The sequence below is a fragment of the Ananas comosus genome, linkage group 20, assembly GCF_001540865.1.
Source record: "Ananas comosus cultivar F153 linkage group 20, ASM154086v1, whole genome shotgun sequence".
Taxonomy (NCBI): Eukaryota; Viridiplantae; Streptophyta; class Magnoliopsida; order Poales; family Bromeliaceae; genus Ananas; species Ananas comosus.
Window position 1 is genome coordinate 10,480,370 of NC_033640.1, and position 14,464 is coordinate 10,494,833.

Consider the following 14,464-nt stretch of genomic DNA (forward strand, 5'->3'; position numbering starts at 1 on the left):
TTTTTTTTTTTTTTTTTTTTTTTTTTTTTTTTGGACTGAGATGAAATCATGAAAATAAAGTTTTCGGAAGGGTTAACCACGAAAAAGAAACGTCGCCTGCTGATGACGTGGTAGGTCGAGTTCACCAAACAGTAGACCCACCTCAACATTTGGTTAGCTGCTTGGGCCAAACACAAAACAGATACAACTCATGCTAGTGGATGACACGTGGCACATTGTCTAGTGGGGCCCACAACATTACTGTTCTCTCTCTCTCTCTCTCACGCGCTTTCTCCTTTCCCGCTTCCCCCACCCTCACTATTCTCTCTCTCTCTCTCTCTCTCTCTCTCAACACCGTAAACTTAAAAAAAAGAGGAAGCTCTCTTTTTTTTTATTTTAAATTTAAATTTTTGTTATTTTGACCTTCTTCGTCGCACTCGGCGAGGAGATCGATTTTCCCAAACCCTCGCCCGAGATCTCCTCGAGGGATTTCGATCCGATCCCGCACACCTGAAGGCGATGCTACGGTTCTAGAGTTTCTCGCGGCGGCGGAGGGCGCCGATGTCGGGGCCCGATCTCGAGGTCGACGACGACGACGATCGCAGGGCCCTCCTGATATCCGCACCCTCCTCATCCTCCTCCGATCCCGACCCGGAGAGGCGTCCGCCGCCGTTGGCTGCGGCGGCGGAGGCGGCGCCGGAGGTGGTGGTGTCCATGGCGGGGACGCCGACGTCGGGCGCGAGGAGGAGCGGGATCGGGGACCTGTTGAGGCATCTGGATCGGGGGTTATCGAATCGTGCGCTGAGCCGGCGACACCTGGACCGGGGACGCTCGCCGGTGCCGGAGAGGGAGCAGGCGAAGGAGGAGCTCGGCGACGGGGCGCCGCCGGAGTGGGCGCTGCTGCTCATCGGATGCCTCCTCGGCCTCGCCACTGGGATTTGTGTTGCGGCATTTAATCGCGGGGTGGGGAGACGCTTTGCTCATTCTACCTAACTTTCCTTATAATTCAGTTTGAATATCAGATCGATATATTGTTTTAATGTCTTATCCTATTGAATCTTGTGTAGTTAGATCTTTAGATGAGAGCTTAAAAGTGTAGGAACATCTAGTTTTCCATTTGCAATTGAAACTGAGAACAAATAAATAGAAGGTAAACAGATTGGGTGGGGAATTGGGGATTAGAATTGGGCACCGAGGAGGAATAGTTAGTGATTGTATTCGAAATTATGAAGGTAATTATAGTCCCGTGATGCTCAGATTTGGATTATCAATAGATAGAGGTAGTTATACATAGAATTGGATGGAAAAGTCGTGAGCTGGTAACAGATAGAAACTTTTCCCGTTTTATGTAATGCCCCTTGACTCCCTGCATGGAGACTTATTACTCGTGGTTTTGTTAGGTGCATGTCATACATGAATGGGCGTGGGCTGGCACTCCAAACGAGGGTGCTGCTTGGCTGCGTTTACAGAGACTGGCCAACACCTGGCACAGAATACTGTTAATCCCTGTGACAGGCGGTGTCGTCGTCGGCATGATGCATGGATTACTTGAGATATTTGAGCAGATAAGACAGTCGAGAACTTCTCAGAGGTCAAGTATTGATCTGTTGGCAGCAATTTTCCCGACGATAAAGGCCATCCAGGCTGCCGTGACCTTAGGAACAGGTTGTTCATTAGGTCCCGAGGGTCCAAGTGTAGATATTGGCAAATCGTGTGCCAATGGGTGTTCTGAGATGATGGAGAACAATAGAGAGAGAAGGATTGCTCTCGTTGCAGCTGGTGCAGCTGCTGGAATTGCTTCAGGTATGCCAATGCCTATTAATATGGTAATGTCTACTAGTTTGATGGTTGATTATTGTGATTTTTCACATTACCGAGATACAGTGCACAGAATAACTCTTTATTGCTTAAAAATGAAAAATTGTCCTCAATGAGAGAAGGAAAAATAGTTTTCTGCCTGCCTAGATGGAGATTTGACACGCACTCTTATAGCTATATCATTTTTTGCAATTTTTTTTTAATCTCTGCTGAAGAGTGTGCACTTATAGTTTTCTAATGCAACTTCAATTTGATTGTCTTTTCCACTTACAAACAACTCTGTGATGTTGAGAAAGTATGGCCTTGTTGTAACAGGTGTGTATTTTCTTTTCTCATAGATGACTAGATTCTTAAGCCTTAGAAAATATGATCATTTGTTCTTAGTGAATTCTATCTTTGCTTTTTATGTTTAATATGTCAGACAGTAATCTGATGCATATGTTGTATTTTATTCTTCAGGTTTTAATGCAGCAGTTGCTGGGTGCTTCTTTGCTATTGAGACTGTATTGAGACCTCTTCGAGCAGAAAACTCACCGCCATTTACAACTGCCATGATAATATTAGCATCTGTTATCTCATCAACTGTATCAAATGTTTTACTGGGAGAGAGGCCAGCATTTATTGTGCCGACGTATGAACTAAAATCTGCTGCCGGTATTTTATCTTATTCTAACTCCGCTTGACGTTGTCAAACTGATAGTTGTCGAATATTTAAATGGATTTATGTTGGTATTAGCCATGTGATGTGGTTTAAGGTTTCTTACCTGGTGCTTTATCTGTATATAGAATCTTTTACTAGATTTACATGTGTATAGGGATAGAAGTACATCCATTGCAGGTTTGTGATAGAAAGTTGCTCCTGAAGACTCATGAAACATACTGTACTTTTATCCATTTAAAGTCTTGAACTAATTTGTGTTTTTATTTGTTTATCTTTTCCGTTGCAGAACTACCCTTGTATCTCATCTTAGGAATGCTTTGTGGCGTTGTAAGTGTGGCTTTCACTCGGCTAGTAATCTGGTTCACGAAGTTCTTTGAGTACATAAAGGAGAGATTTGCTCTCCCTGCTGTTATTTGCCCTGCTTTAGGTGGTTTAGGAGCAGGTTTAATAGCTCTCAAATATCCCGGAATATTATATTGGGGGTTCACGAATGTCGAAGAAATTCTACACACAGGGAAAAGTGCTTCTGCTCCTGGAATCTGGCTATTGGCTCAGCTTGCAGGGGCGAAAGTTGTCGCCACTGCACTTTGTAAGGGCTCTGGTCTTGTGGGTGGTCTTTATGCTCCGAGTTTGATGATCGGTGCTGCTGTTGGCGCTGTATTTGGAGGTTCAGCTGCTGAAGTGATAAATTCAGCGATTCCAGGTAATGCTGCTGTTGCACAGCCACAAGCCTATGCACTAGTAAGTTCCACCCTCCTCTCTCTCTCTCTCTCTCTCTCTCTCTCTCTCTCTCTTAAGTGTAGCCGTGTAGGGAAGATCCTCCTATTTATAGCGCATTTTGGAATGGGAACCTGAGAACCTAAAATATTTTGATCTTTCTACCTAATCTTACAGTGTTTTCTATTCAAGTAACACTTTTCCTGAATATTCTGGATACTGTCGGAGTGTTATGCACTTCATTGGACTTTTTGGATGGGAACGATTAAGTTCTGAGAGAACTTGATGGAATTTTCTGAAAACAAAAGTAATGATAGGTTAGTACTAATCACAATTTTAAAATCCAGTTATCCATTTCAAGATACTCTATAACTCAAGTAAGGGCTGTTCCAATTTACCATTAATCAATTGAAGCTTTTCCGACTCGATGAGGCAATGATGGTCACCAGAGTGACACGAACTTTCTTGCCATGCAGGTTGGAATGGCTGCTACCCTAGCTTCAGTTTGTTCAGTTCCGTTAACATCTGTTTTGCTTCTCTTTGAGCTAACAAAGGATTACAGAATTTTGCTCCCTCTCATGGTACGTATGAAGACTTGCACATTTTTTAGTAGCTGTTGATATGTATACCTATTGGATTGGAGCTCAACTAAATAGCATCATTAAAACTAGTTATAATGTTGCATATTCATCTACTTATTCTTAAGCTACCTATTCTTATGAAGAATGGAGTTGTTAAATAGTCAAAAGTCAAAACTTTTGTAGATGAACCAGTCTGATTGACATGTGTAATAGTGATTATTCATGTTTAAATGCAGATCCTTGTGAATGTATCTGAAATCAAGCCAGAAACCATATCTTAAGAATGCCGGATTGCTTCCTGTTTGATCATTAATATCATCTTTCGATAAATTTCACCTGTCTTTTTAAAATGGTGGCAGGGGGCAGTTGGTTTAGCAATATGGGTCCCATCTGTTGCAAACCAACACAAGGACAATGAGATAATGGAGATAGGGTCCCCTCGGCGTGGTTATTCTTCACTTTCATTTACTGAAGACAAGAACGAAGCTGCGTGGAGAAGAGCTGATGGAGATGATCTTGAGCTTTGTATTTTACATGACGATATTCACCGCCTTGGAACCTGTAATGAAGAAATACTTTTGGATGATCTAAAGGTTTGACACCCTCTACAGTCTGCACTACTAGATGGCTTTTTAGCTGACCTAGGTTAATTTGTTTCTAGGTGCATTTACATATCTACCTCTGTAAAATTTGAATTTTTGTATATACCATTTCAAAAGTTAGTTACAAACAAGCCTCCTCTGAAGTTAGGAAGCCATCCAATTCGCAGAGGAAGTTCCTTTTCAGTTAGACAAGTTTTTCAAGAGGGGAAGTACAAGCTATATAAGAAAGAAATGAGGCTTTCGAGAGCATATATGAAAATTTCAAATTTTGCAGCATTTGTAAATAAATATATTTACAGTGTATATTTGCATGTTTTCTTTTTTCTTTTTGCCTTTAGAACACCTGATTTATCTTATTATTGATTTTTTCAGGTGTCTCAAGCCATGTCAAAGAATTACATTAAAGTCCTACCCAATCTCACTGTGAAGGAAGCCATAAAACTCATGCATGATATGCAACAGAGCTGTGTCCTTGTTGTGGATCACGATGATTTTCTTGAAGGAATAGTTACGCTTGGTGACCTTCATCGAAGAGGGTTTGAATTGAGCGGAGAGGGCTCTTGCTCTCCCAAGGCAGAATCGCGCTCTCCCAAGGGCGACTCGCCCCTTTTGGATGTATGTGATTTATGATTGTTATTGTAGATTCTTGCCTTTCATGAGTTTAGAAGCATTTTCAAATCTTGGGAATTATTTTCATTAGTTTGTTAGATGATAGTATTTTTCTTGTGTTTAATACACACACAAATCAAATCAAATCCTTCGCAATCTCTGTTGGTTCAATTTCCTTTTCTCCCATCACCTCGCTCCTTTCTTCTTGACCCTTTCATGATGGAGAAGCATCAGATGCTAATTTCTTATTGCTCATATGTTATGCTGCAAGGTCTAAAATGTCCAACCGTCATCTGCAAACTTGTGCTTTCTATTTGCATCCAAGTATCTTAATCTTGTGACATCGGGCTTTGCAGGCAAACTCGTCTCATATATCATCATGTCTTACTCGAGGCTTTGAGTACCGGGGACGTGAGCGGGGACTGCTGACCTGTTTTCCTGATACTGATTTAACCACGGCAAAAGAGCTTATGGAGGCCAAAGGAATCAAGCAGCTTCCGGTAGTCAAGCGTGGGGGACGCAGAAACAACCGCAAGCGCAGGCTGATCGCTCTTCTTCATTATGATTCAATTGGACGCTGCCTAAGGTACATAGTGCAATTATCAATATATATATATATAAATCCTTTTTTGGGATTGCTGTTATGTGAAGTCTTTCGTTTAATTGAACACACACTCTTTGAATGAACAAAAGAGATACACTGCACAAGAACTATAAAGGGTAGAGTAGAAAGGAAATGTTTACTAGAAAGCAAAGTTTCAATTAGATGAAAGTTCCTGGTGGTTTCTCTGAGGATTCAGTCGTTTCCATCGCAGTCGAAGAATATTCCATTTAGTTACAACGTATTCCTTCACAAATTCTATGCAGATTTGCGTCAAATCATAGACTAATTCCAAATACCTTTCACTTGAGTTGGTCTTTTTACGTTTTTGCCTAATTTATACTCATCTATTTTTCCGACAAATCCTATCTTTACCCAGGGACGAAGTGGAGCGGTGGAAGGCCATCTACCAAAGGAAAGAAGATTTTCAGCAAATAGTAGCAAACGGGCACTGAAGCATTCCGCATAATACGTGACACGTATGACGCATCCAAGGGTGCTCTTCACGTAGTTTACTCAAAAATACATACTGATTATAAGGTGATCTCAACACATCGGTTGATGATATAGTTGGGATTCCCAAAATAGTCTTCGGTCTATATTTTCGTAGATCTTTTTGGCGGTAGCATGCCGCATGGTTTCCCCTGTGCTGTATATGTAAAGGGCAGAGAAATTAAAGAATCAGGGTGACTATGTATAGGGAAGTGTCGGTTATCAACTCTTTGATACAACGCCGCGGCTTTTCTCTTCTTTTTTGTGTACCATTTACAATTAAAAAAATCCAAGTTATGTGGGTTACTATATTTTCTTCCTTTCGAGTTTAATGCGTCTGAATCATTGGCAATATATTATTGCTAAATAGATTTAGATCTTGTTTGGATGTGATGATCATTTACTTGGTATAAAGATTTTTTTTGTGTAATTAAAAAATAGAAGTTTGATTTGTGCACCGTGAAAGGTTCGAATATTTATGATTTAATAAGATAGCATAGCATGCTTTATTTATGAGATGATTTATTTTATTTAAAAAACGTAACTTCAAGGCTAATTATGCTGAGTCCGGCTGGGATACTATCGATAGCACGAAGTATTTGATGCTATCAAGTTTTTTGCTGTTAGATTTATCTTTTATCATTTTTATCCGTTCGATTATACTATTCAATTAACTACTCACTCAATTCTAGAGGGCTTATATCATCCTAAATGCACATCTTTTAATCTAAGGGTAGAAAACTTAATAGCACCAAATTATTAGTGCTTTTAATAGTATTCCGGCCTAGTTCAATTATTGCTAATTATTATTACATTCAGACAACCGACAACATTCTTAGCTTTCAATTATAATAAAAAATTTTCATGCCGAATAGAATATTACTAGATAAATGGCTGATTTAAGGTCACATAAAAATTAAAAATTTTATTAAAAATTTTTAAAATTAAAACGGCTATTTTCGGTTTCGTGCAACTCTCTCTCACTCGTTAGTTGTTACCCATTCCAGCGATACGCTCACCGCGAAGTGAACGTAACCTCGGAGTTTTCCGATGAAAACCCCACGAAAATATTTATTTTGTGGCGAATGAGATGAAGCTGTGGAGGGGGTGAGCGCACTGAAGGTGACCGGACTCCCGAGCTTTAAACAACCCATCATAATATAGCCCGGCCCAATACGGGACCAAAACTCGATGCGATGCGATTCGGGCCGAATCTATTGACTACTGGACAGTCCATGGGCTTTTCCCCGGCCCAAACACTTAATTGATCGGTCTATATCTGGATTAGTTAGTTCTACGCCAAAAGATTGCTACTTAAAGCTCAAGTTTGGAGATCCTTTCTTGGCGCCGTGTTATGTTTAGTGAAATATTTGCATTTGGAACATCTTTGATTTTAACTACATATCTTTTGAGACTTGCTGCTACGTGCTTCAGGTTTTATACAAGTTCTTCATAAACTTGAGATTGAATGTGAGCGTATTGCACAGTTGGATGCACCAAAACACATGTACACCATTCAATCCCAAACCCCCCGCTAATCGCAACTCCAACGTATTGTATTTGAGTTACTACTTGTGACATTGCTCTTTTTGTCTTATCCTATCAAACTTAGAATATCTTATCCAATCCAATTCTGAATGCTAATATAGCCTCTAATGTAAAGGCTTAATGCCTTTCATGCAATTCTAATCACTGTTTTGTAATTTGAGTCGATTAAGCGAAACACCAGCAGAAGCTGATATCGAGCACTAATACATGTTATACAACTCATAGAGTAATCATAGAGTAAAGCTCTTTGATGCAAGGGACCATAAAATGCTTCTAGACTCCCTCTTCTTCCAAGTTATGCTTCATTTTGCCGTATGCCTTTTGTTTCTGAACTTTCCTCGGCTGATAGAACTATCTCCTCCAAGGAAGCGACCTGTAGAGTGTTCGCGGAGCTCGTAACCTGCTCAGAAGTCGCATTCTGCAACTGAACTCTGCTTCCCGAAACTTCTCGTCTTTGGGCTTTGTGACTAAATACATTCACAAACGCTGAAACGCCGACTTGGGACCTCTTCCTCTTTCTAGCATCTTCAGCCCAATCATGAAGCATCAAACGCAGTTGCTCAGCGAATATTGCTTGTTTAAACATGTCTCCCATCTTCAGTCAAAGAAGCAGAGAAATGGATAAATCAGAAACAGAGTTTTCACATATATAACCATGCAAGATCTTATATTTACATTTCAATCCCCATAAAATCAAAAGTTTACATGAATATATTCCTCAAAAGTGCAGATTCTTACATGTCATGCCATTCATGAGGCGTGGTTGCTTTCATATTGGAAAAGGTCTATTCATGAGGGGTGTTTTTGCAAGTAGAAGGACACATAATACTAAGAAACTAACATTTCGAAGGATATATAAGAAAATTCAGATTTTATAGGAGTAAGTATAGAAAAAGAAAATTTTGCAGTGATATGTATATGTAAACATTTCATTAGAAGCACAAAATTTTTAGGCCCGTAGAAGAGATTTTGAATTGCTTTTCAATCTCACCTGAGTAACGATTGCATAAAGTGGAAGTGTGCTGTAGCTGCAGAGAACTTGAATTACAATGCTGTTAAAGAAGTTGATCTCATTAATCAGTCAAAAACTAAATAAGGAACTACAATTAATTCTTATAAAACATTGAATCCTTCGAAAAGCAAATAAGCCATTACCCAATAATAGGTCTGGGGATGATGTAACCAATCTTTTCCACTATGCAGGAGTCGAAACCATAGGTGCTCTGAGAATACAAAAGATCAGCTTGTAAGCAAATGGCCATTTTTCAAATGAGAAAATTTGTTTTCTTAACTTACGGACCCAGAGCCAGATGAAAAATGCAATCTCAAATGAGTTCTGAAACAAGATGAAGTGGATCAAGTAGAGGACAATGCAGGGGCGACGAAACCAGAAATGGTGGTCGGATGGCTTCACGCGAGGCGCCTCTTGACCATCCCTGAGCTTCGCAGCTTCTTGAGCCAAACAGGTGATAATGTGTTCTAACTTTGTCCCGACAATGAGTAGAAGCTGAACAAAGGTTCTCTACATCACTAAAAGTAACTTTATAGAAAGGAAATGAAAAGAAATATGAGAAAAGTGGTATATTTAGCTCTGGAATTTTGAGTTCAATATTCACAGATCTTGAAAAAAAGCTACAAGTATGATCTCTTAGCTACCAAATATCATGTAAGTGTTGGAGTTAATGCAATGGCTGTCCACTTACAATTAGCGGCAAGAAAGATAACCAGAAATAAGTGTGCCACCCTGAAACAAAAAAAATAGTCAAATAATAAACAAAATGAGTAGGCATTTTCTAAGTTTACTATGATGGTCATATGCCTGTGTATGTCTATGTTTGTCCATATACATGTATGCAAACATAGGAGTGCATACAAAATATGTACATGATCACATGGATCTTCAGTTAATTTCAATCTATTAAGTTACAGTTAAATAGTTAAGCACATAATTTTACTGGAACATAGATGACGGAAAGAGCAACCAATGGGACATAATTTCTATAAATTGTATTAATGTACTCCCCCCAAAATGTTTAACCCATAGTCCATACTGCATTCTAGATGAAAACCCCTAGGACTTCACGAAAAATGATGAAATGATTTCAATAACAGAAGTAACAGAACATTATAATGTATTCAATGCTGGTTCTTTTATCTGCACTACACCTTTTTCATAACAAACACCAGAATTGGACAATCCAATAACCAATCTAAAACAACATGAATAACTTAGGTTTCTCTAGTCAACCACAAACATATTTCTTAGGTTTTTCTAGTCAACCACAAACATATTTCTTAGGTTTTTCTAGTCAACCACAAACATATTTCTCTGATCATGGCAATGCTCTCACTGTAGAGAAAAATGATAGGGATATACAGAAGGAAATAGATTAGCAGGCACTCACAGTTCACATAAGGGCTGCATATTAAATATGAACTAGCAGAAAATAGGTATTTAATCAATTTCAACCTACCATTCACATTGAGCAACAGGAAAATAACAACAAAAAGCCAGAGGTACCAGCTGCATGGAGAAAGTTGTACAGTGAGGTGGAGGAAAAATGAGAGGGATAAGAACATGATAAGCATTCAATAATTAAAACCAAAGTCTCCTGAGATTATCTACCTTATACCAACAACAGTCCTGAAATCATCTTCAAGTGTACGCATCATGTACTTATGGAAATCAAAGGTTGGATTGGTACAACAGTGTCTCTGGTAGTATGACAAGTAATATGAATTTCATTCTAGATTAAAACAACAAAACATGCCTTTCTAAATATTACCATTACAAATCCTGATCTTAGAGCTTGATAATCTGATTTGGTAACAGAGCCGTAAAATTGCTTGAAGAATGACCTCTGCAACCAACAATACAAAAATTCAGAGCATTCAGAATTTCAGATTATCGTAGGAACATCCATGTTTGTTGCTGTTCTTCATAACATTGTCAGGAAATAACAATCAGAGAGGTTCTATTAAGCTGTGAATGGCGTATGATACTTTACTAGCAAAGTCTGTTTAGCACTATTCACCAGTTAGTGGAAAGAGTATGTCCATCGAAGGAATAATAGCAATAGGAATAAGAAAGAACATCTAGAATGCCATCATAGCATTTAAACATGTTACATCTGATTTAGCATTTAATACCTTACCATCCAACTTACGAAAACTGACTTCGTCCAGAATCCCACGGTATGCTCCTTAACAAACTCATGGTGAGAATGGACGCTTGTCATCTGCTCATTGGTAGATGCTGGAGAAGAAAATGTCAATAAGTGCCTACTACAAACTTCTGCAATTGCAAAGATGGAGCAGAAACCTTACAGTTTTCTTGCTCTGAGATGTCTTTCCTTATTTCGTCCTCCCATTGTTTCCACTGCCTAATCTACACAAAGTGCAAAGATGTTAATATGATCCTATAGTGAAGGACTTATTGTTCACTCCCAGCCTGATAATGAGAAAGTAAATGAAGATTTAAAGCCTCGTTTGGTACTGCTTTAGTTATTTATTTTTTACACTTAATTCAAATTCTGTGTGATTAAATGAGCCCATAGATGGCGGATTGGTTGGTTGCAAGCTATACACCTAGAGGTTTTGTCTGGGAAAAGAAACCAAAAAACCAGGTAGTAAAATTTTTGCTTCTAATTTACATTTTCTAAGAAGACACTGTTTGGTGTTTGACCATGGCACATTGCAAGCTAACCAACAATAATAGGGACAGAGAAGTCCATTAGCAGGCACATTCAATCACATACAATTTATGAAAAAATAATGATAATAAAAATAAACAAAGGATGAAGTACCAAACAAGGCCTAAGCTTACCTTCACCCCTCCTAGAACCATTGTACTGGCACAGAACACAACATGGACAACAGCAAGAACAAAGATGAAGATGTGCAGTTGATGTAGTGCTTCTAATGACAGCAAGGGTACTTTACCCTGAAATATAACAGATCAAAGCTACTTAATCAGATCATCATAAATCCCGTATAAATTAGTTTGTCAAATATTGTAGCATTATTTAACATTAAATACCAAGATAAGATAAAGTTTTGGCAAGTTCATATTCTACATTTTATCGTATTGATAGTGCTCAACTACATATAAAAAGTGAAATTTCCAAGCTTGAATATGGTTATCACCATTTAATTAAGAAACCATGGCATTTCTCATTTCTTAAAATTCCAAAAGGGCATCAAATGTCCCGTATATGTTGCATAGAGCTTCGACTATGAATCCACAAGACAGATGAGTAATATAATTTGCATTACCATATGCATTATATAAGTGCTAATATCATGAGAGATCACTTTGCTTAGCTTCTTTATTCTACTATTCTCCTTTAGAAAGAATCAAAGAAATAAGTTTGTTTTCAAATTAACCCTGCTTGTGCAAGTATCGGCTGCAGAAGCCTCAGACAGAAGCCCCCGCACATTCCTCGAATACCCACGATGAAACTCATATGCAGGGGCAGTTCCATCCACCACTTTGCAAGGAAGCATGTGGAGCAAAAGACTAGTCCGGATGCAAAAGTGGCTTATTCGATTTTGAAAGACAGCCAACAGAAGAGATATGAACCCGAGAAGCATTAGCTCTGCATGTAAGCATGAAAGATTTTCAATCAGTAATGGCTTTTCTTTAATTACAAACAGCCTACAGAACAGAAGAGAAGATGGTAGAGTGGTCGTTTTAATGGCAGATAAAGATGGTTAAAGAAAGTTGGTAGGCCGGCTAAGTAAAGCTGGCTAAGTAAAGATCTTAAATTTTACTAACAAGTAGCAACTCCAAATATAACTACTCCCCAAACTGGGCATTTTGCTGCAGAAAGTTACAGTGGGTCATGTGAAAAGAATAACGAAAGGCCACATAAAAGACTGGTAAATCACAACTGGGACTAGATGCATGGACACACTAGTAACTCTGAGCAGCCGTTTAAAATCAGCAATTTAGATGATAGGATTAGATAGAGACGGTGATGGCCTTAAGATGAACCAGACAAGATAAGCAAATGGTTATGCTCTATCAATACCTTAACATGTAGACTTAAGAGAGTGTTGAACTATAGAAGCAAACATAAATAATTCTTGAGCAAGGTGATAAAACAATACCTGTTCAAGTTATATGACAACACATTGACAATTTGCTATGAGCATGACCAAGAATACAATCATAATTAACTGCCAAAGGAACAAATACCACTACCAGAAAGCAGTAAAAGATATCTTAAGTAACCGGGCAAGAAAATTGTCGGCATAACCTTCTTTGACCCTCTGTAGAGCCTCGAAAAGTGACTCCTGATTTTTAGTCTTCAGAAACTGAAAAAAAAAAAAAAAATCAGCCAAAATCAATTCCCAACTATACAGACATAACACATCAAACTTTTACTGCATGTGAAAACATCTAGAGGACATTATATATATAGAGAGAGAGAGTGAGGCTACTATGCTTCTGGAAGCACGGAGCCTTTCGTGCTTCCAAGTCGTTTTTCATGTTGCGACTTTTGAATCGTCGATCGGCTCCGTTAAACTTGATATGAGTATTTGAAGTACCTAGAAAATAAATTATACAATTTTTCGATATTATTTGCCTAGTGAACGAAGGGGCTCAAAATCAATGGCTGAAAATAAAAATCTTACAAAACGTGATAATATGACATTAAAATTTTAGATCAAAGATATTGATCTTGTTTTATATAGTATAAAAAAAATTTTATCAAAATTTCACGTGATTTGGATATTTCTACATTGTTAAACTTGCAAACGGCTCACTACAGCCATTAAAATTATTAATTTTGAGCCCCCTTCGATCACTAGGCAAATGATATCGAAAAATCATAAAGTTTATTTTCTAAGTACTTCAAATACTCTAGATCAAGTTTAACGGAGCCGATCGACGATTCGAAAGTCGCAACATCGAAAACGATCTAGAAGCACGGAAGGCTCTGTGCTTCCAAAAGCATAGTAGCCTCACACTATATATATATATATATATATATATATATATATATAACATCTTTTCTAATGTGCGTGGTGGAGATCTAATGAACCATGCCATATGCACTGACAAGAGAGATATCCAGAAAGACAACGGAATACAAATAAGATTAGATGCCATAATATGGCAATTGTGAAAATTAAACTTGAGTCTCTTGAATCGGAGGGGTTTTAGGACTAACTCTGATACCATGTTATGTAAAAGATGGATACGATAGAAAACAGAACAGTTCAGTAATAGCCGTAACACATACCACGAAGTAAAAGGAATTTGAGGAAAACTTAATTCTCTGTTGCATTTTAGATTAAAGTCTCTGTTGCATTTTAGATTAAAGTCAAATAGTTGAAACATTGAATTATATAAAAAAAAGGTACATGGCCATTCATTTATGCTCAAAAAGTCCAGGGGCTTATTTCGTTATAGAAGTAAATGAAAAGGCAATACAATGATACAGATAGATAAAGGAGGCAACGTTGAGCATAACCTTTCCGAGGTAATGGAGGAATCGCTCAACAAAGAGAGATATGACCACAATGACGGTGCAAACCACGGCCACCACCAACGTGGTCGTGTACTCCAAACCCTCCAAAACGTCCGTAGTAGTAGTAGTAGTAGTAGAGGAAGAAGAAGAAGCCATTGCAACCCACCGATTCCTCCGATTCCGAGCGAAAACCTAGAAATATAAGGAGCTCCTCCTCCCCCCATCTCCATCGGAATCGCCATCGCACAAGGTGGAAGAGAAAGCGATCGAGGGGAGAGGGGGATAGAGGGTTAGGGTTTGTGGTTTGTGGCGAAGGGGAGGTGGGGTTGTGAGGGAGCGATGGGGCTCTCTCCCTCTTCGTCGTCGCTATCGTCGAC

General features: G+C 38.7%; 2 protein-coding genes across 6 annotated transcripts; one reads left to right on the top strand and one right to left on the bottom strand.

The window, feature by feature from the left end:
* LOC109725673 (chloride channel protein CLC-f-like) lies at window positions 310-6,386 on the top strand. Its single transcript, XM_020254949.1, has 9 exons — window positions 310-942; window positions 1,380-1,782; window positions 2,257-2,451; window positions 2,745-3,199; window positions 3,652-3,756; window positions 4,116-4,349; window positions 4,731-4,973; window positions 5,324-5,553; window positions 5,948-6,386. Exons 1-9 carry the CDS (start codon window positions 541-543, stop codon window positions 6,021-6,023), a joined length of 2,343 nt encoding a protein of 780 aa, XP_020110538.1. The 5' UTR covers window positions 310-540; the 3' UTR covers window positions 6,024-6,386.
* Window positions 7,596-14,435, bottom strand: LOC109725848 (MLO-like protein 13). 5 transcript variants are annotated; one of them, XM_020255243.1, is made up of 14 exons: window positions 14,091-14,435; window positions 12,870-12,927; window positions 11,995-12,206; window positions 11,435-11,551; window positions 10,936-10,996; window positions 10,776-10,864; window positions 10,395-10,469; window positions 10,235-10,323; window positions 10,083-10,132; window positions 9,312-9,352; window positions 8,909-9,115; window positions 8,764-8,831; window positions 8,600-8,660; window positions 7,596-8,203 (listed from the first exon to the last, which is right to left on the bottom strand). In XM_020255243.1, exons 1-14 carry the CDS (start codon window positions 14,241-14,243, stop codon window positions 7,904-7,906), a joined length of 1,581 nt encoding a protein of 526 aa, XP_020110832.1. In that variant the 5' UTR covers window positions 14,244-14,435; the 3' UTR covers window positions 7,596-7,903. The 5 variants fall into 5 exon arrangements, with proteins under 5 accessions (XP_020110832.1, XP_020110831.1, XP_020110833.1 ...); XM_020255242.1 differs by having other exon boundaries at window positions 10,764-10,864; XM_020255245.1 differs by having other exon boundaries at window positions 8,049-8,203; window positions 8,905-9,115; window positions 10,764-10,864.